We start from the raw sequence: 24,277 nt of genomic DNA on the forward strand, positions 1-24,277 counted from the left end.
AGACACGGATCGTCTTTGGGATTGGATCAGGAACGGTGTGACCTGTGGCGCCCCCTGGTGGTGAGGGAGCGGTGGTTAGGTCCATCTCCTGTATGCGGTCTGTAGTCCAGCACAGTGTTTCTGTGGTCCTGCGTAGAATTCAGGCACATTTAGTTCTAGTCTGGCAATGGGCTTTTTTTATTTTGGGGGGGGGGGGGTTACCATGGTTACCATGAGTGTGTGTAAACCACGCTCAAAGCAACAACTTATAAATATCAGTCCGTTATCGGCGGTTTGAGAGCAGCTAGCTCGTTGGAGATGTTTCTGGGTTGTTTTGTGTGAAGGAGCAGTTTTTATGTTAGGACGTGATTATTTCGCATCACCTGTGGGCCGGTGTTGTGCCAAAAAGTGATTTCCAATGTTTCCGTGTATTTTTTATGTGTAATATCTTTACGTGTGTTGGTAAATAGACTTCGGTGAACAGCTTTTACAAAGGGGTTATATATAGAATTAAAAAATTATCTGCTTTTTTCAAGTATCCTTACAAGTCTGTGTTATTGTACTTACATTATAACCAATCCGGTCCTTTATCCCCACTTAAAATATTTTTACAAAACTATTGTAATATTTGCTGCCATTTCTTCTGTCCTCTTGGCCAACTTACTCTTACAAAAGACATTTTTAATGTTAATGACATTTTTATATAACCTTTATTTATGCAGTTAAAAAAGTCGCTGCCAAAAACTGATTGCGCCTTCTACCTTGTTACACAAACGTTGTTTGTGGCTCAGTATGACTTTGTGTCATCCATGAGGGATGCATTTGACATATGTTTCACATATTATAGCCCAACAAGTTACTTACAGCAGTTTAAATACGAGCAATCAGTTTTTGGCAAATACCGGAAATCACTTTTTGGCACAACACCGGTCCACTCACACTCAGCAGGAGTGAGCCCTGGTTGGTTGTGTTTGCTCGGGGTGAAGAAGCTCGCACGCGTTTCTGAGGTTTGACTGCAGCGGCTTCTCGTGGGTTCCTGAGTGTTTGCCAGTCTCATCAGGCTTACTCTACAGACTCGTCTGTGCTGTGTGCTTTGGCTCGATGGGTCATTAATCCCTTCATCGTCTGATTGTGGGCATTGATGTGGATCGTGCAGTTTGGCCCACGTTCGCGTCCTTCCGTAAATATTGGGCTCCGCCTCTCCGAGTGTTTTCCTGCCGGTCCATCTGAGCTCGGCGGCACGTGTTTGGCCGCGGCGTGTTTTCAGTCTGAGCTCCACAGACCCACTTCCCTGCTGCTCTGCCCCAAAATGTAGGTCAGTGCAGGCTTTAGTCAGCGTGCGCGCGCCCGTGCACGCCGCACAGCGGTTCAGCTGAGGCTGGCCGCTCGTGCGAGCTCTAATCCGAGGCTGCTGTTTTCCCAGATGTGGCGGCAGACGAGGACATGAGAGGATGTTGTCAGGCTCGTTTCAGGCCGCGTCACACAAGTGGCTCACCATGATGATGATGAGGAGGATGAAGAGTCTGCTTGGACTCGGTTGTGCAGTTTGATTTGAAACTTTAATTTTTGTGTTTATGTTATGAGATGAAAATAAAAACGATGAAACCTAAAAATATTATTATTTAATAAATTATTATAAATGATTTACTGATTATTAAATGATTATTACACTCAGGTGATTTTAGCTGCTGACATGTGTTTGAGCAGTTTGGTCCTGCCTGTGGGCTGAGAGGGCCTCCTGGAGCATTTGATGTATTTCTGGCTGACTCTGCTCCTCTGGCTAACCAGAGGGTGGGAGTGTGTGATGAAGAGGAGCTTTGACAGTCTCCTCCTCCTCGGCTCTGTGGAGCTACACAGAGCTGCAGGACTGAGCTGACCTTCCAAATGAGCGGGAATAACAAGCAAAGGCATCGAGCTTTGTGCCACATTCATTACAGCAGCGGTCCCCAACCCTTTTTGCGCCACGGACCGGTTTATGCCCGACAATATTTTCACGGACCGGCAATAAGGTGTCGCGGATAAATACAACAAAATAAAACTAGTGCCGGTACCGAAAAAAAGAAGATTTATTCATAACACAAGTGAAAAGACCCAGGAAAACCGAGTTAACGATAAAAATGATAACAAAATAACGCTGAAAACCGATAAAAACCCTGAAAACCACACATTTCACACCTGAGCCTCAACTCTCGCGGCCCGGTACCAAACGACTCACGGACCGGTACCGGTCCGAGGCCCGGGGGTTGGGGACCGCTGCATTACAGAACCCGAGGAAAATGCTGAGAATAAAGAGCTGCTGTGGTCCTGTCTCAGTGCACGACTCCTCTTCCTCCTGTCTGATGAAGAGGAGTCATGATGTCCTGAATGTCCAGCAGCCTCTGTGGTGCTAACGTTGACCTCAGCATGCAGCAGTGGGAGCATCGATGCTCTTTCAGTTTGACTTTATTCATAACGTGTGTTTTTACATTTGAACATTTAACATGCACACGTGTGTGTGTGTGTGTGTCGGGGTGTGGGGGTGTGTGTGCGCAGGTGGTGATGTCATCAGCCTGCTTTTATATCTCGGGGCGATGGAGTCGGACAAATATGAAAGTTGTTGCTAGGAAACCAGATGGTCTAATTTGGATGTAAATATATCAGATGGTGGACGTGTGCACCTCGTGACACGCTCTGCACGGTTGTTTCCATGGTAACAGGTGTGCGTGCACTTGTTGGATCATGTGTTGTCTTTGAAGGGAACCTGGTTTCATTCACAGAGTTCAACCTCTCAGCACCTGGTGTTTTTTCCTCTCTGAGTAATCTGATTACATCAGAATGAGGATGGTTATAGTTAATATCCTTGCTCGTTCTGCACACGCTCAGTTGAGGCGGCTCATTAAAGATGGACCAGATCTGCTCTTTACTCTGTGAGCTGCTGATAATTAGACTTTGGGCTCTGCAAAGGGCACATGCAGGAATTTTGACCGTCAGCGCTTTACTCTGATTACTCTGATTACTTCAGAGTGAAGACGACACTTGGTGGATTTTTACAGCTCGGCCCGAAGCCTCTGCTCCTCCCACACATCCCTTTTATTCCTCTCCCCTGTGCTTCAGCCCTGAGCTTCAGCCCTGAGCTGCTTCTCTGACTGATGTTCTTCATAAACTCGCACAGACAGCCCTGCTGAGTGCTCACGAGACTCCACAGATAATGAGACTGACGTGATGCATGACTGTGAGCTTCTACAGTTTACAGCGTTCCAGCATTTCAGACACTCAGATTGAATTAGAGCTGCAGAAAGTGTATTTGTTCGCTGTGTGTTTGCAGCGGATTCTCGTGACTCAGCAGGCTCGTCGCTGTGCTCGGTGTCTGTGATGTGCATGCTAACTGTGTGGTTTCTCTCTCAGTCTGGGCTCAGCAGCTCTGCATGCCTGCGCGGCACACTCCAGGTACAAACCCCTCACCGCAGCACTCGCACAGGTCACCACACACAGGCCACATGAAACGGTAAAGTCATCAGGAATACCTGCAAGATGGATACATCGATGTCTCAGGACTTCTCTCCTGTTACGCTGCGATATCTAGCAGTAATATTATGGGATAGATCAGAGCTGCTATAGAAAAAAAACTGCATCTGCTTGAAGTCTTATGCTGGTTATATACTGCACTGTTTAAACTAAGGAGAGGCTAAACACACTGTGTGTGTGTGTGTGTGTGTGTGTGTGTGTGTGTGTGTGTGTGTGAGAGAGAGAGAGAGAGAGAGAGATATGAATGAGCCCCGGATGCTCAGACAGTATCTAGCCTTACTCTTTATCCTGGTGCTGTTTTTCATTCCAGAGTGATGTTTTAAAGTTCTTACAGCTCAGAAAAAAAAATCAAGTCTCTCTTAGTAATTTATATTTTTTAGTTTTATTGAAAGGCAAAGATTCAGACGGCCTTTCTTAAAAACTGTGAACCCTCTGACTCTGTGACCTCGGCGTCAGATGGATGGATGGATGGATCGTGATTGGTCGGCAGGCGATGGTTTGTGGAGGCGGCACAGTTCCACCTGCTGTTACCTGTAGCATAAACATCTGTGTGTTGGTGAGCACAGATGTGACTGCACACAGCAATTAAACCTTCTGTTCTGCCGACGCTGTCAAACAGGAGCTGTGGGGTTTTGTCACGTGGGGGGTGTGCACTCGTCTGCTGTGAGGCGGAGCTGAAACGACTCGCCGGAGAGGCCGGAGTCTGAGTTTGCTGGATCTGTTCTAGTGACGGTCCAGCTGACTTCAGTGATGCCCTGCTCAGAGGCTGCCAGCAGGGGGCAGCATTTTTAAGGGAGTGCTGTCCTCAGGGCCTGAGCAGGTCTGAGCTGCAGCTCAGAGTACAGACCTGACAGGCAAAGTTTGACGTGTGAGAGATCCAGATGTTCATATGATGCTACAGAAAACACCTGCCGGCCGATCGCTCTCACTGAATAGTGGAGAGGCTTTGGGCATCTCGCCCGTGACTTCTCAGGAACTCTGTCGGCTGTGATTCCAGCATCTCGCACAGAAGCTTCATCTGCAGTCAGAGAGGGAGGGAGAGTGAACGCGCTGAGAGGAGATGTGTCGATCGGTCTCTATAATTGCTTTGGTCTCGTAATGCAGCCCTTAATGCACATCCACACACACACACACACACACACACACACACACACAAACTCTCCCATGATGCATTGGTTTCAGCAGCAGGGCGTGTGTGTTTCTGTGTGTGTGTGATTGTCGTCAGCCTGCTGTGTGTGTGTAACTTGAGTGCGCTCCGTGTTTGTGCGTTCGTGTGTGTGGACACCATGCTGAATGTCGCACCCGCCGCCCGCACACTAAGAGGTCGTCGCTCTCTTGCAGTGGATAAAAACAACAAGCCGCGGGAGGCACCGGGGAAAACGCCGTCACACACCGGCAGCAGCTCGCAGACGGCAGCATCCACCGGAGGAAACAACCAGAACCTGCAGCTGCCTCCACCCGACCTGGTACGTGTGACACGAGCAGCGCCGTCAGGGTTAAAGATGCTGCTTCTGTTTGATGGTTCAGCAGCTAAATCCTCGTCCTCTCACACGATGAGGGACGGAGCTGCGTTTGACTCCAGTGAACGTGTTATTAGTTTGTAACCTCACACTGTAATGTTTTCCTGCTTTCTCCTGCTGTTTGTGTAGATACCAGATGACGTGAATGCTAATGCACCAGTGGCACCAGTTCCTCCAGTGCCTGCCACTAACACCACCAACACTGCCACGTCAGGAACCGCCGGACCCTCGACTCTCGGTTTGAAAGCGAGAACCGGGCCACGATCCGGCCCCAGAGCCGGGTCCCGTCTTCAGAGCGCGTCCAGAGCTGGCGGCCATGGAGGCGCGGTGGCGTCGGACGGGACGAACGCGATCAAACAGAACCACAGCAAAGAGCAGGCAGAGAAGAAGAACCAGGCCATCGTTCAGCTGAGGAAGCTGCTCGTGCAAGGGAATAAAAAAGTGGAGGCTCTGGCTACAGTCATCCAACATCTCTTCACTGAGGTACAGTCGCACCTGCATTTACACAGCAGTGACGCCACCTGCTGGTCGGTTTAGACCCCAACAAACCCGCATACATAGTTATGAAGCAGTTCATCCCCCGTACAGCGTTACAGAGGGAAACGTGGTCCTCATGGACCAAACAGTTTGTGTTTGAGGCTATGGGACTGACTCACTGCTGCCTCTGCTGGACGCTGCAGGAACTGCTGTGTGGTTTGTTTGTTTTTTTTTCTTTTTCTTTATATGGGTCTAAGCTGCAGACACTGCATGCTCACAGTCAGTGAGTGCTGCCCCTCGTCAGGCTTCTGGAAACCGGCCACTCGAAGGGGGCTTTAAAAGGACAGGACTTGTTTCCTGTCGCATGTTCATGGTGGTGATGTCGTTTGTGAATGTCTGAAGAGCTGATGGCGTCTTTTAAATGTGCACACTCTTTGATTTGTTAACTGCAGCACAGCTGAAACGAGGCTGTGATTTTGTTATGAGGTGTCAGATTCTCTGCTTCCCAGAACCGACAGGATCGAACTCTTTAAAGGCGCCACAGGAATATTTGCATGCAGGTGTCAGACAGGTAACGGACTCGTTAGCATGTAGAAAAATGCCTCTGTGCTGTTTCAGGTCAGCAGGGGGCTTTAGCGTCTCGTGTGATGGGGGCGGGTCCTGCTGCTCCATGGATGTGTTTGCACATGTGAGTGCAGCGTGGCTTCACAGGGTGAACGACCCATACCGTCCCTCGCCTCGGGGAGGTTAGAGCAGGGCGCCACAGCCTGTAATTACAGCGTCACTCGGCAGTGGGCGGTGACGTCACCCTGCTGATATTTAAGGTGCTGCTGGAGACACTCGTAGAGGAGGAGGAGGGGCGGAGTAATGGCTGTTTTTAGAAGGAGGCAGCAGGGAGAGGCTCGCCACGCCCGGCTGTCATTAAGAACAACACATGATGCAATGGAAAGATCCTGCTCACACGCTCCTGCTGATGGACGTGTGTGTGTGTGTGTGTGTGTGTCTGCTGTAAGTGCAGTACTTGTGTATATATACGAGGCTTCCTCTGGCAGTCTGAGGTATGGAGTGAATGCTGAACTCCTTCCACTCCTGAAAAACCATGAAAACCCCCTCAGAGGATTCAGAGTCGGCGTGTCAGCCAATAAAAATATAATCATGACTGAATGATTCCAGTTTGAGATGCGTGCAGCAGTGATGTCACTGATTCGACCCCTGAACGCAGACAGGGGTCTGTCGTTCAGCGCTCACAGGTAACATCACTGTCCAACATGGCTTCACAGCACCGTCATTGACTTTTTAAAAATCTAAACAAGAGAAACGATCATTTATTCCTGTTTCCATTCAGTAATAAAATAATAAGCCATCCTCCCGCACACAGCAGCCACACTGACAACCATTTCGTCCTGTTACGCTTTCATGTTGGTGGATGCTGATGCATGAGTTGAGGAAACGTGAAACTTTTGTATAAACGGTGCAAATATCTGTGTTTGTGTTACAAAGTCTTCACCCTGAAGGATTATGTGAGTGTCTGTGTGGATGAAGGCTGCTGATTGGCTCAGACCAGCTCCAGGATGCGTCTGTCAGAGTCCAGGATGTGGACGGTGTGTTCAGTAAACACTGTGGTGTGTTTGCAGCCTGGGAGTACAGAGGGCTTCATGGCTCTGCTCGCTGTCATGACTCTTTGTGTTTGAACCTTTGTTGTTCTTCTCTGTGCGGCTGTGTTGTGTTCAGGGGCCGAGCACAGCGTGCACATCACCACTAATGCCTTTAATTAGACACCTGGGGGGGTTTCAGAGGCGCTCATAGCTCTGGCTTGTTTTCCTCGTCTTTACATTTCATAACTTCACTGTATTGTTGCACTGATCTGAGAGCCTGAGCTCGGCCTGATGAAGCACAGCTGTCCTAAAGTTTAAAGTTTAAGCTGTTATTGGCCTGGAGTGTCTCTGCGGAGCGAGCGGCTCATAAAACCTGTTATCAGCAGTAAAACCTGCACACGAACGAGTGCGCGCTTACATAACCCCATCAGATTTTTGTGTCGGAGCATAAACTCCTCCGGGCTCTCCGGAGCCTTTCTGCCTGGGATATTGATTAGATGGGAGGCCTGCTGAGAGGTGCTGGTGAAAGGGGGAGTCATGGGTGGAGGAGGGGGAGGAGGAGGAATGCAGCAGCTGCAGCTGAAGCCCTGAAGCTGTGTGATTTGTGTTTCTTATCTGAAGCATGAATGCCGGCACTATCTTATCTGCCTGCACACTTGAAAGGTGACTGCTGAATATAAACAGAGCACTTAACGCCAAACTACACTCCCCCACCCCCCCACCCCCCGATGGTGGGCCGCGGGTGGAGGCGGCGCTGTTTGAGCTGCACTGGAAAACCCTATTTGTTCTACATGTGTGTGAAAGCACACAGAGCGCCATCCATGGTTACTGATGGTAAACAAAACTAGACTCCAAACTAAAGCCAGGGTGGGGGTTAGTCAGCGTCTAACTCGCTGCTGTTTGAATGATTTTTATTGTATTTTTATTTTTTAAATTATATTTTATATTAAAATATTAGTTTTTAAAATCCTCGCTCAGTCACGTGGAGCGATGGGCTTTTATTGTGACGGCAGGAGGAACCGTCTGCGTTTAGACTGTTTCACGTTTGTGGGGTCTAATCTGAAGGACACAGACTGTATATAAATGATGTCATGGGCGTCACATGGGCGTCTGTATGAAACCAGATGAGACTGAGGCTACAAACTTCAGTCACAGACTTAAAGCACAGAGGAGTCGCCCCCTGCTGGCAGTGCAGGTTTAAAGCATTTTCACGTTGCCATCTTTTTATACAGTCTGTGCGCTGAGAGTATGCTTCATGTTGGCTGCTGTAAAAACCAGAAGAGGAAGAAAAAGCAGATCAAAGCTGGTTTCTTGTTTTTATAGCCACTAAAACTCGACCAATTAAAGTCTTTTTTTAGAGCTTTGTGGCTTTTAAAATATGTCCCAGCTCTGTGGGAAACTCCCAGATAAATGTAACGTAAAGTTTATACGGAGGAAAAATGGAAAGCTGAAGATGAAGACAAAGAGAGGCGTGATTTAAACGCTGATGCTCCGGTCCGGTGAGTTAACGACTGATAGAGCAGGAGAGAAAGGCAGATAAGATTAAAGATATGAAAAGAGGAGGGCGGTGCAGAAATAACTCGCATTCCTCCATCAGACGGGAGGAGGAGAAACAGATGGAGGGGGGAGGAGGTCTGTGGTGAACAGGGAGAGTGTGGGAGGAGCAGAGGGGGAGGGCAGAGAGTTTCCTCTGTAGTAGTTTGTGACAGAGCGAGAGGAAGGACGCTGGACGGAGAGCAGCGTGGGAGCTTTGTATGAGGGCGTCTGTGGTTACGGAGAGATGGGGGCGGCGGAGAGCAGAGCCCACGGCGAGCCCAGCACAGCCCACACCAAGCCGGGCAGGATCCCCTCTCATCGCCGCAAGAAGAAACGCAAGGTGTGTGTTTGTTTCCACAGCTGAGCTCGTCGCTGCGCTGTGTCAGAGCCGAGGTGGGAAACCGAGCGGGTCGCCTCATTTTCCACATTCTTTGTCCCGCTCGAGTCGTCTGCTGCTTTCAGCCGGATCGTTTAGAGAAACGTGACAGACGTCTGAGTTTTGTTGCTGTTCTTCGCCTCCTTTTGTTGCCTCTGTTTCTTCACGTCTCTGACCCGCATGTGGCAGATGGTCTTTATGGCTGCGTGTGTTTACAGGCAGCAGCACAGCTGCACAGGTCCTGCACTGCTGCTGCTCTAACCCTCACACTGCTCCATCATTCAGACTCAGCACGCTCATTAAAGTGTGTGTGAGTCCACGTGTTTACAAGAGTGTGTGTGTGTGTGTGTGTGTGACATTTGCTTAACCCAATGCTGCTCCTGTGCAGCAGGGATGTCAGACTTCAGGCTGTCTTTAACTTTTATTTTCCCTTCTTTGGTTTCTTGTCTCCTTGGAGACGAGACGAAAATGATTAGTGAGTGTGGAAAGAAAACTATGGTGGAAGCAGGAAGAGCTGAGGCAGCCGACAGGAAAACAAAAGAGGATTCCTGAGCCACTCCTTTCATTCACATGTTTATTAATAGACAGAAATGTTCGTCGAGTTAAATCAGAGTTGCATCCAAAACACGAACCATAAAAACGACTCCGACCGCGCCTCACGCTGCTGTGAAGGTGTTTGCTAAGCGGTTTCCTCACGAGGTGATGCTGGAGGCGCTCTGTGTTTTGGCGATAAGGCAGCCCGCGGGCATCCTTCACGTGTGTGACAACGATCTGGATCGCCTCAGCACACGCTCACATAACTTTATGCTCTCACAGTTAATGACATCCAGCCCATCGAAGCCCAGCTGTTCACTTTGGTGAAGGTGTTTTTAAGCAGGGGTGCACAAGTTCAGCCCGTCGCTGTATTAGCACAGCTGTGTTCCCTGTCTGACTGTTACGCTCAGCTTTCATTAGATTTAAACAGTTAAAAGCGCTTCTGTACGGTTATGAACTCAAAGCTTCGCTGTGCCACAGGAGCTCATGTCAATCTTCTTCTCTCTGCAGCGTGAGGAGACCCTGAAGCAGAAGAAGGAGCTGTCGCAGGAGCTGGCCAACCTCCGGGACGAGCTGGGTAAGAACGTCCGGCCTCCTCCCGCCGCCTGTTCGTTTGCGTCTTTCTCTCTCTGTCCCAGCCATTTGCATACAACACACACTCGTACGAAGCTTATCAAGGACGGGACAACTGCCATTCAAAGCGGCGCTGTAACGTCGGTGCAGCTGCTGCTCGTTCTTAGGAAGAAAAGAGACGCTTCCACGCAGGCTGTAACCTGTCAGCACGTCCGTCAGGTGCTCGGTGCACCTGTGTTCTCAGGAGGCGTTCTCCATGGATACACCAGGTCTCAGAGACGAGCGGCGGGGAGCTCGTAGGAGTCAGACTGGAACACGAGTGTAAATAATACAAAGAAGTTTCAGACCTGCAGGAGTTTAATGGATTAAATGGCCTCGTCACTGAACTGTGTGTTTGTTTATATATCTTTGTGGGGACCGACAGCAATTATAGGGACAAAACCAGGTCCTCACGAGTTTGAAGGAATTACTGAGACTCAACATGTGGTTTTAGTGTCAGGATTACAGTTATGGTTATGGTTAGGGAAAGCATTATGTCATTTAGATGTCCCCACAGAGATATGAAAACACGGTGTGTGTGTGTGTGTGTGTGTGTGTGTGCCTGGCAGGCGGCCATTTAACTATCACTGTTCAAAACACAGACTGTAAATGAAAGATGGATGTAGAATGGTTCCTGTACTGCACGATGTGACGTGTTAGTTTGTGTTATTGGACGCCACCGTCATGGCGGTTGATTATTATTGCAGCCTGACGCGACCACATTTTCATTAGAAGGTGTATTACACTAATACTGTTTAGTATTTATTAAATATAGATTTGTAAAGTTTGATGCCACAAATGTCTGTAAGGAGCTCGCGACTCGTGGAGTATCTGCTGTTGAGCTCCCGGCCGCCTCGTTCCTCTTAAAGTAACGGGCATCTGTGATTCGGCAGTGAGGACACGCCTCCATGCGGTTCCCGTTTAAGAGTCACACAAACATTCAGCTCACTGGAAATAACATCACAGTGTGTCCTAAATACTGATACTGCTGCTGTGCCTGAGAGTGGATCATGTCAGGAACACCCGGATAGCTTAGTATATCTCTCTCTCACACACACACACACACACACACACACACACACACACACACGTCGGGTATCTTGTGGGGACATCTAATTGACATAATGTTTTCCCTAACTGACCATAACTGTAAACCTGACACTGAAACCATATTTAGAGTCTCAAAAATGCCTTAAAACTTGTGGGGAGCAGGATTTTGGTCCCTACAAGTACAGTAACCTTCCCATTTTTGGTCCCCACAAAGCTATGAAGACGTGTTCATGTAGTGTGTTCACACAGCAACATGAAGGACATTAAAATAGGCACAACTGTAATTGAAGAATACATATCATAACTATTTCAGTTCACACACATGCTCAGAGTACACTTGGCTTCCATGTTTATATATACACACACTCAGATGGACATACCAGAGCGCCCCACACACACACACACACACACACACACACACACACACACACACACCGAGCAGGAACAACATGTCTCTGAGGAGCGTTTGCCGGGTCCTCGCATGCTCACGATGACGTGTCAGAAGAACAAGAAGACTCCGGACAAACAGGACAGTCTCTTCCTGTCAGATTTAAAAGAACGGTTCACACGGTCGTCTCCGTTTCACAGATAATTGCGATGCTGTGTCGTCTGCATAGCAGTGAGAATGTGCACAGTGTCTCTCCCAGAGCAGAGCCCAGAGGAGCTCCATGACCAACCTTTGTGTGTGAGGAAGACTTTTAGTTATTAAATCTGTCAGAGTCGGAGCGGCTCGGGTTTGTGAAACAAACACTGCTGGGCACGTTTCCTTGTTTCCTCGTTTGGAATCCTTTTTCCTGGTTCCTTCAGTTTATCTCGTAACTTTGTTTTTCACGCGTCCTCGTACGAGGAGACCAAAGTGAGATGATGTCACGTTTCTGCTGCCACCTGCTGACTCTCACACTCTGGGTTTGTGTGCTTGATGAAGGCGTGTGCGTGTGTCCGGCCTGTGTGTGCGCTGCCGTCAGCTGTCGCGGGCTTTGTTTCCTTCACCGTAGCGACAGACGCTCCATTCAGAGGGAACGCCAACTGCTCCAGCTGCAGCCAGCTGTTCACACTCGCTGTTGTCATCGCGGAGGCTGCTCAGCGGCCGTCTGTCCTCACGGCGTGAGCGTGCAGAGAGCTCTCACTTTTATTAAAATGTTTCAGGTTGGCGTGGAATCAAACTGGTGTGTGTGGTGGCGAGCGGAGGCTGGAAGCGTGCGTGAGCCTGCGAGGGTTTAGATGAGTCACCAGGAGCGATTCCCGCTGCATACTTGCGCGCTGACATGCAGATGTTTGGCGTTACGGTCTCTAGGAATAATTAAAGTGGAATGTGGCCGAAGGCTGACGCACGGGAACGCGTCCTTCGTTACCCGCTGAAAAATCGCCGCCCCAGGCGTGTCGGCGCTGACACGACGTGACGTGATGGATCCTCCGGCGTGATTCATGGGTAAAATAGAGCAGGGTCCACATCTGGCTCCCGTCACATCTGCACACAAACAGCTGGTTCCAAACCTTTTCATTGCTTCCTTTTCAGCAGAACCTGGATCAGTTTCATCTCTCGTTAAGAAAACGTTTTTAGTTTCTTTCAGATTTTTCTGCAGAAAACCAAAATCTGTACTTTGACTCATTAAATCAAAGTTGTTTCCTGCTGCTCTGCTTTCTCCTGCACAGTCGTGTCATCGCAGTGCTGCGAGCGTCTGCAGAAGGAGAAGCAGGAGGCGCGCATTGGCTTCGAGCAGGCGCTGAAGAGGCTGCGGGAGCAGCACCGGGAGGAGCTGGCACAGCTGGAGGAAAGGTAGGACCGGCGCTCTCCTCACGTTCAGGAGCCTTCTCCTCCTGCGCGCCGTTCGCACTGACCCTGTTTGACGCTCCTCTCTGCGACAGGCTTACCAGTTTTTACCAAACCGAGTGGGACAAAGTCCACCAGACGTACCAGGAGGAGGCGGACAAATGTCGCGTCCTGATGGAGAAACAGGTCGGAGCACAAACGCACGAGCAGACGCTTTTATTATGAAAGGATCACGGCCTCGAACGTGACGGAGACGACGCTCGTCACGTATGCGGTGTGACCTTTAATAGGTCACCGATTCACTGCTGCAGCTGGACCGAGACACAACACACCCTCCTCGTGCTGCGCTCTGATTGGCTCACAGCAGCGCCATGTGACTCCCTGAGCTCTGAACCTGAGCTCGCTCGCTGATTGGATTCGGCGACACCGTAAAATGTTTTAGATTCATAATAAACGTGCATCAGTGCTCATGTCTCCGTCCTGCTGCAGCAGACGCACAGATTAAAGAATCACTCAGACCTGATGGAGGAGGAGACGAGGAGGGGAAGGAGCAGCATAAAGGAGGCAGAGAGGGGTGGCGATGGTGTGAGGAGAAAGTGTAGGAAATAAAGCAAATGAGGAAAAGGAAGGAAGGAGTGCAAAAGACAAGAAGCAGGAGGATATGTGGGAGGTGCGAGGGATTGAAATGAAAAAGCAAACATGTAAACAAACAAAAACACACATTTGTAAACAGCGTTAAATCTCTGAAACTCTGATTTCTTTCTTAGTTCTGGACGTTTTAATAATTTTTATTTTCACTGCATAATCTGATAAATGTTGGAGTTTTGATCAGCGCCGTTTCCTTCCTGCAGGTGGAGGAGCTGAGGAGCCGACAGGAAGTGGAGAGGAAGAAACAGGAAGTGAGTCACAGCCAGAAGATGGAGTCTCTGAAACAGCAGTACGAGGCCTCATTAGAAGGTGTGTGCAGGATAGATACACACACACACACACACACACACACACACACACACACACACACACACACGTCAGACTGATTTTTTTCTCTCGGCTCAGAGATGAAGACGATCCATCGTTCCGACCTGGAGACTCTGGAAAAAGCCCTGAAGGACACTGAAACTTCTCTCTCTGTAAGAATCACTTTACTGCTCCATCGTAATATTTCCATCACGCAACTCTGTGAACATCAGATAAGATAAACCTTTATCAGTCCCACACGTGGGAAATTAGTTTGGTTACAGCAGCAAAAAATAAGAAAAACAATAGAATAAAATAGAATACCACATATAACAGAATAGAGTACGATATTGCATCAGTAACATTAGTGATATTGCTCATAAACATGAGAATGAGGTGATGTGTCTGCTTGCAGCGCTGCGTTCGAGCCGTGCTGAAGCCTGCACACATTTTTCCCTCCAGGTGGTTTCAGGTGTTTGTGTGGAGGAGAGCCGAGGAGTTATCGCAGATTCCTCTCTGTAACTCGTCTCTGTGCTCAGACGCTGTTCAGGAGGCGAACACAAACCTGAGCTCGGCGTGAACGCACGCGTCTGCAGACGTGTTCCTGATGAATCTGTAGTTTAGCGCCTCTGTTTCCCCCTCAGGAAAAACTCACCGAGCTCACGGCGGAGAAAGAAGACCTGAGCGAGAAGCTGCAAGCCGAGGAGGAGAGGAGGAAGAGGATACTCACCGACAAGAATCTGGTAACGATGGTTCAACCGTCCTCCTTTAATCTCCCTCTGAACTCCTCCTAGCAGCACTTGTGTAGCCCGCTGCTGACCATGACTGCCCCCTGCTGGTGTGGAAGAGCAGTGACTCTAACTTACGCTGAAGCGACAGAAAATGTGTGCTTGTTGTGCTGCTGTAATGCTGCTTAAAGCACCGAGGGTTCCTGCGCTCACCTGCCGTGTCTGTGGTGTTTGTGCAGAAGGACTCCCACACTGTGTACCTGGAGAAGGAGCTGGAGAGTCTGAAGGTGGTGCTGGAGATCAAGAACAACCAGCTGCATCAGAAGGAGAAGAAGCTGATGGAGATGGACAAACTGGTGGGTGCAGATCTGTTTCTGTCACACGTCAGCAGATCTAAGAATTCCTTATCTAGCAGCATGTCCCGGCAGCCTCCCGGGAATCTCTGGTGGTTTGTGTGACTCTGAAGCTTCGTTGGAAACAGTTGTGTTGTGTTTGTCTGGTGCTGCTTTTAAACAAGTCCGGCCATTTTCATCTACCTGAGCCGAGCCTGATGATTGGATGAAAACGTTCTGTGTGTGTGTGTCACAGGTGGAGACGAACGTGAAGCTGGAGGAGTGCCTGAAGAAGGTGCAGCAGGAGAACGAGGACTACAAGGCCAGGATGGACAAACACGCCGCGCTGTCCAAGTATGTACTCCTGCAGGGGGGGAGGGGGGTGGTTTGGTTTCCTCCCTCCTCTCTTGGTTTCCTCCCTCCTTTCCCCTCTCGTTTCCTTCCTCCTTTCCCCTCTCGTTTCCTTCCTCTCCTGGTTTCCCTCCTCTCCTTGTTTCCTCCCTCCTCTCCCCTGTCTGGTTTCCTCCCTCCTCTCCTGGCTGTCAGATTAATGTTGGATGTAAACGGCCCGTCGCAGTGACCGCTGGCGCCTCTCGCTGCGTCAGTGATGATGAGGGTCTTGATGCATTCTCAATCATCCAGGAAAGTAAATCTCCAAAAGTTGAATCTGTTCATCTGGACGTAGCGTTTTGTGGGAGAAACGTTTCGTCACTCATCCAAGTGACTTCTTCAGTCTCAGCTGACTGCAGGTTTCCCCAAACCTTATAAACAGGACATTTGCATAATGACTGAAATCAGCCCACTGAAGGAACAATGGGCTGTGAGGTCAGTTCCTTAATCATAATTATGCAAATTCCCATGACCATTGATCAACAATCACTGACCAAAACCCACTGATCAAAGAACACTGATCAATGGCCATGAGTACCATTCACAGAGAGTTGGGGAATGGCTGCAATCACAGCATTGTAAGATGGTGACAGATGTACCCTTAGGCCCATCTTTCACAGCCCATTGTTCCTTCAGTGGGCTGGTTTCAGTCATTATGCAAATGTCCTGTTTATAAGGTTTGGGGAAACCTGCAGTCAGCTGAGACTGAAGAAGTCACTTGGATGAGTGACGAAACGTTTCTCCCACAAAACGCTACGTCCAGATGAACAGATTCAACTTTTGGAGACAGTGATGATGAGGTTTATCTGCTGCTGTTCTTGACTCATAATGTGAAGAACGAGACGTTCTGGGAGAGATGAACATGTTTCTGCTCCATTAATACAAAATAAAGCAGATTTCAGGCGACGAGGAGCCTGAGAAGATGATGAGTTAAAAAAGAAGGAATCAGAGCTAGAAGCCTTTTCCTTTGAGCAGAGGGTAAAATGATCGTCCTTCTTGGAAAAACTCGAGTAGACTTAAAACTTTAGAACAAATACAGACGCGAGAGAGTTGAGAACTTTATTTTATGATTGTTGTTATTGTGGCACGTATGAATAAGAAAATGACACTTAAAAATCAACCTTGTGTATTTGCAGTGAGTAAAAACATCAGACGTGTGGCTTTCATATTGAGTGTTTAGTGTAAAATCCTTCCACAACGGCACGAACGACGCCGCGTTTAAACGTCCCGCCTGTGCCTGTCGTTATGGTGATCCCAGATAACACCAATCAGCCTCTCAGCGCGCGCGTGGAAGCTGTAAGCGAGCGACCTGCGAGCGACCCGGCTCCCCTTTAAATAAATCATTCCCTCTGAGCGTGACATCCTTGCTCCCCGTCTCACGGCTCTCTGTCTCCCCCTGCAGGCAGCTGTCCAGCGAGCAGGCCATACTGCAGCAGACGCTGCAGAAGGAGTCAAAGGTCAACAAGCGGCTGTCCATGGAGAATGAGGAGCTGCTGTGGAAGCTGCACAACGGCGACCTGCTGGCGAGCCCCGCCGCCTCTCGCCCACCTCCCCCTTCAGCTCGCCGCAGAACTCCGCCTCCTTCCCCACAGCTGCGCCGTTATCGCCCAGATAACCCACCGGCCCCCCGCGCTCCCCCTCCCGAGTTGGAGCGGTGCCGCTGGACGTGAAGCCATCGCAGACTTGTACAGTTTTCAATAAATATCTTATTTTGAAAAGACGCTGCAGCGGCACCGACGCACTTAAACCAGAGCGCGGCTCCGGGCCGAGCTCGCCGTCTCGGAACGCCCGGTCCTCCTCGGAGCGTTCTTCCTCCTCTGAAGAAACCAGCAGGCACGCCTCAGGGTCTGTACATAGCTCCTCCTCCCTGACCGCTGCTCCGCTCGCCTCCTCGGGGGGAAACCTTGGATTCGTGGATGTTTGTGGAAACGCTCCGGGCTGTTTGGGTTCCACGGATCACAGACTCTTTTTTTTTTTTTTTTTTCCCTCCAAAGAGCGAAGCTCAATCAGCGTCCCGCCTGGGACGGAATCACGCCTCGCACAGACCTCTGCCCTGTCACGACCTCGACCTTAACCTGCTTTGTGGAATGTAATCACCCGTGGATGTTCGACGTTGGGGGCCGGCCTCAGAGCCAGATATGCAGACCGGTGCCCAATCAGAACGGAGTCTGACCTGCTGTGCCGTGCCCCTCCCTCACTGACACACTGGCCTGTTTTACTGTTTCTGTTTGTCCTGAAAAACCTCAGATTTACCTAGAATGCCTCAGTGTATAATGTTCTTTTATTTTGGACAGAATAAATGCGACATGACATCATACGAAGGCGCTCTGACTTTATTTCACAGCATCAACGCGACCTCAGCTTCACGGAGCGCCTCGGCCCGCCGCCGGGACCAGGTTAGGACCTCCTGACAGGTAAACGTCCGCTGGAGGCGGCGCTTCGAGGTCGGACGCTCGAATCATCATGACGACAGACTTGATGGAGTAGGCCCAGCCGTGCCACGTGTACCACACCACGCCGTCGTCCGTCATGGCTTCGAACGGCCCGTTGTAGTAGTGACCGTTCAGGTTACCTGCGTTACACCTGTGAGGGGGAAGTCACAGAACAGTCAGCTGACACGATCGGCCAATATCAGCTGCTTTAACAGTGCTCTGCTCCACTTAAAGGGACAGTCCACCCAAAATCAAGTGAGCGTTTATCCTGATAGTTCAGCGGCAGAGACGAAAAGTTTCACTTTGATGATCGAAGCACCGAAAACGAACCGTGAGAACCTCAGCAGCATGAACCCTGCTGGGTTTCATTTTAAGGGATAAAAAGTTCAGATTTTTCTAACTGAGTTTAAAAAGACCTGAACTCTGATTATAAATCAGAGCCGTCACGAGAAATGCACAGATTTCTGCTGCTGGGACGTCAGGATGTAACGTTTTGTTGGGCTGCAGAAAACTTCAAAGTTTGGGAACGGCTTCATTAGGGAACATAAGGAGGCAGAAATCATCCGAGCTGATTATTAACCTTTAGTTAAAGTTCACCGTCCTTTAAACCAAACTTTAACTTTATTTATAAAGCACTAAAAACAGCAGCCACTGAACAAACACACACTTCAAACCTCTTCGTGCAAAGACCTGAAAACAGACACATAAAGATCTTCATCTCCACGCGTTCTCACGAAAGGTGTTTGATTTTATGAAATTAACACAAAACTGCAGAAATGAAAGACGAACAAAGAAACTCTGCACGCAGCAGCAGCTGAAATTTAAATCTGAATATCTGAGGCTGAATCACATTTATCAGTAAAATGTCAATTTCCCGGGGTCACGGTGTTGGCGAGTGCTGCTTGGCCCCGTCGCTCTGTCTCGTGTGGATGACCGACTCTACAGCTCAGAGTTTTGGTGTACTGTCCCTTTAAGCCTGCAGTAAACCCGTGCGCGTCTCACCTGCTGAACCACCAGCCCGACTTGCTGTGTCTGACGCACTGAACGTCGGCGTCGATGCAGTTTGGCCGGTCATAGGTGCTGAACTTCACCCCGTCTGCACACGGACTCCCCGGTCCCGCCCCGTGGGCGTCGGCCAGAGCGTCGCCAGCGTTCCCGGTGAACTCGCCCAGATGTAACTGGTACTGATCCTTCAGGTGAGAACAGAGTGTGATCAGGCTCACACCTGCAGCGTGACCTTCAGCGAGGACATTTCATTTCACTTTACAGCCGAACCCTGAATGTTTGACGTGAACCTCACGGGTCGATGGCAGCGAGGAAGACCACACGCTGAAACTGCGAGTGCTGCGGGAGCTCACAATTGCAAATCTGATGCTCAGATTCATCGCAGCCAGTTTGTTCAGCTTTTACTGCACTTCAGCAACAGCTGATTAATCAAAGACAGCTTACACATACTTAAAAAGAAATATGCAGTAAGCAGTAACCCAGGTTATTGTTCTGAAGCTACATTTAACGACGCCCTTTAAATGCATCATTTTCACAGCCTTTAAAGGCCTGACTGCGAGGCCACACCTGGGTTCAGGTTTAACGTAAGGATCAGGTTTGGGTCCTCCTAAAACAGCAGCAAACAGCTCGTCTCGTGGTGACCGGAGCGTCGCGTCATCGCTCCGACACTCTGGAATATTCTGCAGCTCCTCCCCCTGCTGTTAGTTTATCTGTGTGTTTATGCTCAGCAGTGCAGGAACACTGAGAGAGGGAGAGGAACGCCGATGGGAACAGAGACCGGCGCTGACCTTGATGCTGCTGCTGGTCCGGACCGTAGTCTAAATAAGAACGAGTGTTATGAGAAACCGATAGGAGGTCAAAGGTCAGGGAGAGGCTGTAAAGTGTTCTGAGGATCAGATTTAATTTAAAACTGAGGAGTTTCCATGGTTACTTCAGTTTCACCTGTTCGCCTTCCACCTTGAAATTCTTGTACTCGGCGTAGCGCTCGTTCCCCTCAAAGTCCTCCATGTTGATGCGCAGGTCATAGTTCCCTAAAAACACAGAAAGCATCAGACACACACACACACACACACACACACACACACACACACACACACACCTTGTGATGTCAGATGGTGCAGGGGTTCGTTGCCCAACCAGAACTCTCCAGCAGGAGAGAAGAGGTCTCCGAATCCATGCTTGTACTCCACCCACGCCCTGCGCGTACACACACACACACACACACACACACGCGCACACACACACACACACACACACACACACACACACACACACACACACACACACACACGATGACACATTTGTTTGCACTGTTAAAGTGTTCACGTGTGTAAAGGTGACACACCTGTCGAAGCTCTCTTTGCCGTCTCTCCTCCTCTGGAAGACGGTCCACCCTCCTCCGTGGTTCATGTCACAGTACACGCTCAGCGCCGTGGGAGCGCCGTCCGGCCGAATCACGTACAGCCCGCTGGCCACGTTTCCATCCTCAAACACCTCGGAGCAGTCTATATATATACACACACACACACACACACACACACACACACACACACACACACACACACACACACACACACGCGAAAAGTTGGTGCCTGATGAGGAAAAGATCCCCGGTTCGATCCCAGGATGAGTGTAATAAAATAAGCATTCCTGGGTTTCTGATTTTGTGACGCTCTGTGTAGACATGGTTTGTTTTTTAGGTAAAGGAAAGCTTCCGGTGCTGACGATGACGGGTTTGATCCACACACGGTGGACACAGCCGTACCCTTGTAGAGGTCGTCGAGGCCCAGGTACGAGTTGGGGATCTGCTGCAGCTGCTGCGCCTGGCTGCTGTGGAGCTCCTGGATGTAGCGGTGCTGCTCACTGATCACGTTTATCAACCCCTGGATCTCCGCCTCCAGCCGGCTCACGCTCTCCTCACACGGCACCGGCGCCTGGACAGGAGGATAAAAAAGCTCCCCTCAGGCACTCGGCAGTAATGAAGAAAGTGTGAGAAGATCATTGGTGTCCTCATCATTGTTTCTGTGATCTACTCTAAATCCTGACTGAAGCTCGTCACATCAAACGACTGAAACCCTGATTTATGAGACGATTTCAAGGACTTTAAAATTCAATTCAATGTATTTATATAGCACTCTTCACAGGATAAAAACCACAACGTGCTTCACAGTAATATAAAAATCAAACATACAGCACAAATCTAATTAAAAGCCAATCTAAATAAATGAGTCTTAAGCTGCTTTTTAAAAGAATAAATACAATAAAGGCAACGTAATGATGGAGGGAGAGCATTCCACAACCTGGGGGCCAGCGCTCTGAAAGATCTATCACCTCTGGTCTTAAAACGAGTTCGTGGGACGACCAACAGCCTTTGATTAGATGATCTCAGGCTGCGAGAGGGAGCGTGGGGTTATAAAATATCAGAAATGTAGGCAGGGGCATCACAATTCAAAGCTTTAAAAGTCAGTACCAAGATTTTAAAATGAATCCTAAAATGTACAGGAAGCCAGTGTAACGAACGTAACACTGGTGTAATGTGCTCTCTTTTTCGTGTCTTAGTTAAAAGCCTTGCAGCAGCGTTCTGGACTAACTGGAGACGGTCAAGATTTCTTTTGCTCAAACAAAGAAAAAGACTTAAAATAATCTAAGTGAGAAGAAATAAAAGCATGAATAACCATTTCTAACTCAGATTTAGACGAAGTTCGCAGTTTGGAGATGTTTCTTAGCTGAAAAAGGCCGTTCCTAATTAACTGGCAAGAGTGTTGTTCTAGGGACATGGCAGAATCAAAGATCACACCGAGGTACCTGAGGCTCGGGTGAACAGATGAGCCAAGAGAACCAAGATGCTGTTTGATTAGATGCATCTGGCTGTCAGGGGCAATAATTAATGTTTCTCACTTCTCAGAGTGTGAAATGAAATTATTTTAGTTTCTGCCTATGAAACTCCTGCAGGAGAAGTGCAAATACTTCAATATTAATACATACAAATACATGCAATACATGCAGTTTGAAATCCATATTTATGATGCTGAAATCGTGTGAAGCTGGGAATCTCATCCAAACGATATAAAAGCCAAGATTAAAGAATCATCTTTTAAACACTGATGCTTCACCTGCAGCGTGGAGGTAAAGGTCAAAGGTTATTGGGATTACTTTTAGTGAAGGTACTTTTTGTAATTGCATCCTGCAGATGTGAATGAAAGCGTTCACCAGCAGGGGGCAGCGTGTCACAGTGAGCACATGCTGTTTAACGTTGATTCCTTTGTCCGCCTTCACTTCATCAACATGCTTCGTGTTTTTAATGTAAATATAAACGTGTTATTAAATACTGAAGTTACACTGACTCACTGCTCCCTCGTGTGGAACAAAATGGTATTACATGAACGTCCAGCTCAGCTCTAGTTTAACTCTAATGTAGATCTTTTCAACAGAATACAGAGATATTTGGGCAGCATGTGTACATGGTGTTTGTTTCTTAGTTTAAAGGAAGTTAGCAGACGTCCTTTGAGCACTGCATCGATACATCACAATGCTGCTGGGTATGAAGCTGTTTAAAATTAGAGCTGAAGCTTGAACAGATAAGGAGTTATCAAAGTGTGGTTTAAAAATGTAAACATTGAAAACCTCGATAAGCCAAAATAAAACTGAAATATGATCATTGCTGTTTATTTCTAATGTTTGTATTTTACTCTGAACGTCCGACGTTTAGAAGCTGTAACAATAAAGTAAATCTTCAGCATTCAGTTTTTATTCTGTTCCTGTCATTTATTCATGTTAGTTTCGTTGATGTAAATACAAATCCTGAGAGACTGAAGTCCAAAAAAATGAAATAATACCAGTGGGATGAATTTCTTGTTCTGTGCAGTAAAAATGAATGAATCTAAACTAATTTCAGCACCAAGGTTCTCATTTTTCAATGAAAGAAAGTCATCAGAGAATGACTCTGGTCTCTGGACCACTGAGATCTGTCCCTGTGGACAGATCTCAGTGGTCCAGAGACCAGAGTGGACAGATCTCAGTCTGCGCTTCCACTGGAACTACTTTCTGCCATACAAAACGACGGCTGCATTTTTCACCTCCCTGTCATCAGTTTTGTGAGGACCCAAATCTCAGAGATACTTAAAAGCAGGAAGTACAGAGTGCAGACTGCACGAGGAGAACTATGTGACATGGACGCTCAGTTTCTTACCGCCACAGAGGAAGCCAGGTGAAGCAGAAAGGCCACCGAGGTCCTCAGCGTGGCCATCATCGGGACTCCCATCGACTCGCTGCCCCGACCCTCCTTCTTCGATTAGCCTCTCTGCCTCCGCCTCCTCTGACTTTAAGCCCCGTCGGGAAGGCTGGTGTTGGGCCATCGCTGCACAGCTGTGGGGGAGCCTCCATCTAGTGGCTGCAGTGACTGAGCCAGCAACATCAACTGTACACAACAAAGATAATGACGTGATCACCAGTGAATGAGTCAGGAGACACATAAATAAATGCTAAAATAAAAACATGTCTATACACTTATTTTTATCTACTTCTCTGTGAGCTGTGCAAATCTCACTGTATTATCAGAATCAGAATACTTTATTGATCCCAAGGGGAAATTATTAAGAATTATTTTATTTATCAGAACTGATATGGTATTTATTTCTAAGTAGTTATTAAGTTTTATTCAGCAGCAAACAAACACAAATGTTGTATAATGTGCATGAGTACACATTTTATTACTGGCATTAAATTTAACTCAATGAATCATTAAGTGCATTTAAAGTAAACATTATTTTAATTTTCAGCTAACTCCCTTTATTTGTGTCATTATTAATCTTCTATACCGCAAAACGTAACACCGCGTAGTTAGTTATATTATAGCATATTTAATATATACATTAAAAACAAAACATGCGACTCCGGTGGGACTCGAACCCACAACCTTTGAATCACCCCTCAAGTGCTTGACTAGAAGTCCAATGCGCTATCCATTGCGCCACGGAGCCACCTGTTGCACAGGAGGCAATGATAAGGTTTTAACACTGTCTTTCCACACGAGGCCCTAGCAAGATGGTTAACCTGCTAATACTGCGCCCGTGTCTGCTACACAAACTATAATGGTATAAAATAGCACTTTAATGCTAACGTTAGCTTAGCACCGCTGCTAGCTGCTGTCAGCCGGGCTGCTTCTCCTCCGCTCTCTCTCCGTTAGCTCACACATGGAGGTTCAAGCTCACCGATATTTCCACCGCCTGAATAACAAACGTGAAGCTCGCTCCCCTCCCCCCAGCTCTGTCCTCAAAGACAACTACTCGTCCGACACTGATAAGATTTGCTTCAGCAGAAACAACGTCGCCGTGTGTTTAGGAGAGCAATGAGTCGTGTCTGAGTTGCAATTTGAGGGTTCATTGTGTGATTTTAGCAGCAGTGTTTTTACTGTGAAATTCTTAAAAAACGGAAGTGATATTTGTGTTTTGAAAAACTAGAAATGTCTGCGAGATCATGCAGG

The 24,277-nt window shown here is 48.3% G+C and overlaps 3 protein-coding genes and 1 non-coding gene across 6 annotated transcripts in view; 2 read left to right on the forward strand and 2 right to left on the reverse strand.

The window, feature by feature from the left end:
* The window catches only part of LOC109194366 (microtubule-associated tumor suppressor 1 homolog), a 33,505-nt gene extending 15,832 nt beyond the window's left edge, over window positions 1-17,673 (forward strand). The window contains exons 9-19 of the mRNA XM_025907768.1: window positions 4,825-4,949; window positions 5,133-5,486; window positions 10,032-10,098; window positions 12,837-12,960; window positions 13,050-13,140; window positions 13,806-13,911; window positions 14,008-14,081; window positions 14,553-14,651; window positions 14,876-14,992; window positions 15,225-15,322; window positions 16,761-17,673. Of these exons, the coding sequence (XP_025763553.1) occupies window positions 4,825-4,949; window positions 5,133-5,486; window positions 10,032-10,098; window positions 12,837-12,960; window positions 13,050-13,140; window positions 13,806-13,911; window positions 14,008-14,081; window positions 14,553-14,651; window positions 14,876-14,992; window positions 15,225-15,322; window positions 16,761-17,028 (1,523 nt within the window). The 3' untranslated portion in view covers window positions 17,029-17,673. The remainder of the gene's footprint in view (window positions 1-4,824; window positions 4,950-5,132; window positions 5,487-10,031; window positions 10,099-12,836; window positions 12,961-13,049; window positions 13,141-13,805; window positions 13,912-14,007; window positions 14,082-14,552; window positions 14,652-14,875; window positions 14,993-15,224; window positions 15,323-16,760) is intronic.
* The window catches only part of LOC100707400 (high mobility group protein B2), a 642,043-nt gene that overhangs the window by 598,223 nt on the left and 19,543 nt on the right, over window positions 1-24,277 (forward strand). The gene's annotated exons all lie outside the window — the stretch shown is intronic.
* LOC102082710 (fibrinogen-like protein 1) lies at window positions 17,674-24,183 on the reverse strand. Of its 3 annotated transcripts, none has more exons than XM_019360563.2 (8): window positions 24,006-24,183; window positions 22,985-23,212; window positions 20,561-20,729; window positions 20,141-20,300; window positions 19,895-19,992; window positions 19,738-19,826; window positions 18,793-18,980; window positions 17,674-17,941 (listed from the first exon to the last, which is right to left on the reverse strand). In XM_019360563.2, exons 2-8 carry the CDS (start codon window positions 23,054-23,056, stop codon window positions 17,722-17,724), a joined length of 996 nt encoding a protein of 331 aa, XP_019216108.1. In that variant the 5' UTR covers window positions 23,057-23,212; window positions 24,006-24,183; the 3' UTR covers window positions 17,674-17,721. The 3 variants fall into 3 exon arrangements, with proteins under 3 accessions (XP_019216108.1, XP_025764211.1, XP_025764212.1); XM_025908426.1 differs by lacking the exon at window positions 24,006-24,183 and adding an exon at window positions 23,915-24,005; XM_025908427.1 differs by lacking the exon at window positions 24,006-24,183 and adding an exon at window positions 23,711-23,729.
* trnar-ucu (transfer RNA arginine (anticodon UCU)) lies at window positions 23,683-23,774 on the reverse strand. The gene is given in 2 exon segments: window positions 23,683-23,718; window positions 23,738-23,774. It is a non-coding gene; the product is annotated as a tRNA-Arg (tRNA).

This window comes from Oreochromis niloticus, linkage group LG6 (assembly GCF_001858045.2).
Source record: "Oreochromis niloticus isolate F11D_XX linkage group LG6, O_niloticus_UMD_NMBU, whole genome shotgun sequence".
NCBI lineage: Eukaryota > Metazoa > Chordata > Actinopteri > Cichliformes > Cichlidae > Oreochromis > Oreochromis niloticus.

What these genes read in the sequence shown, in the direction of transcription:
- LOC102082710 (XM_019360563.2), bottom strand. Translation starts at nt 23,056, where the DNA reads ATGGGAGTCCCGATGATGGCCACGCTGAGGACCTCGGTGGCCTTTCTG. An exon ending in CCTCGACGACCTCTACAAGG is followed by an intron (nt 20,301 to 20,560) that starts GTACGGCTGTGT and finishes GTATATATATAG; the next exon opens with ACTGCTCCGAGGTGTTTGAG. An exon ending in TCGGGCTGGTGGTTCAGCAG is followed by an intron (nt 17,942 to 18,792) that starts GTGAGACGCGCA and finishes TCCCCCTCACAG; the next exon opens with GTGTAACGCAGGTAACCTGA.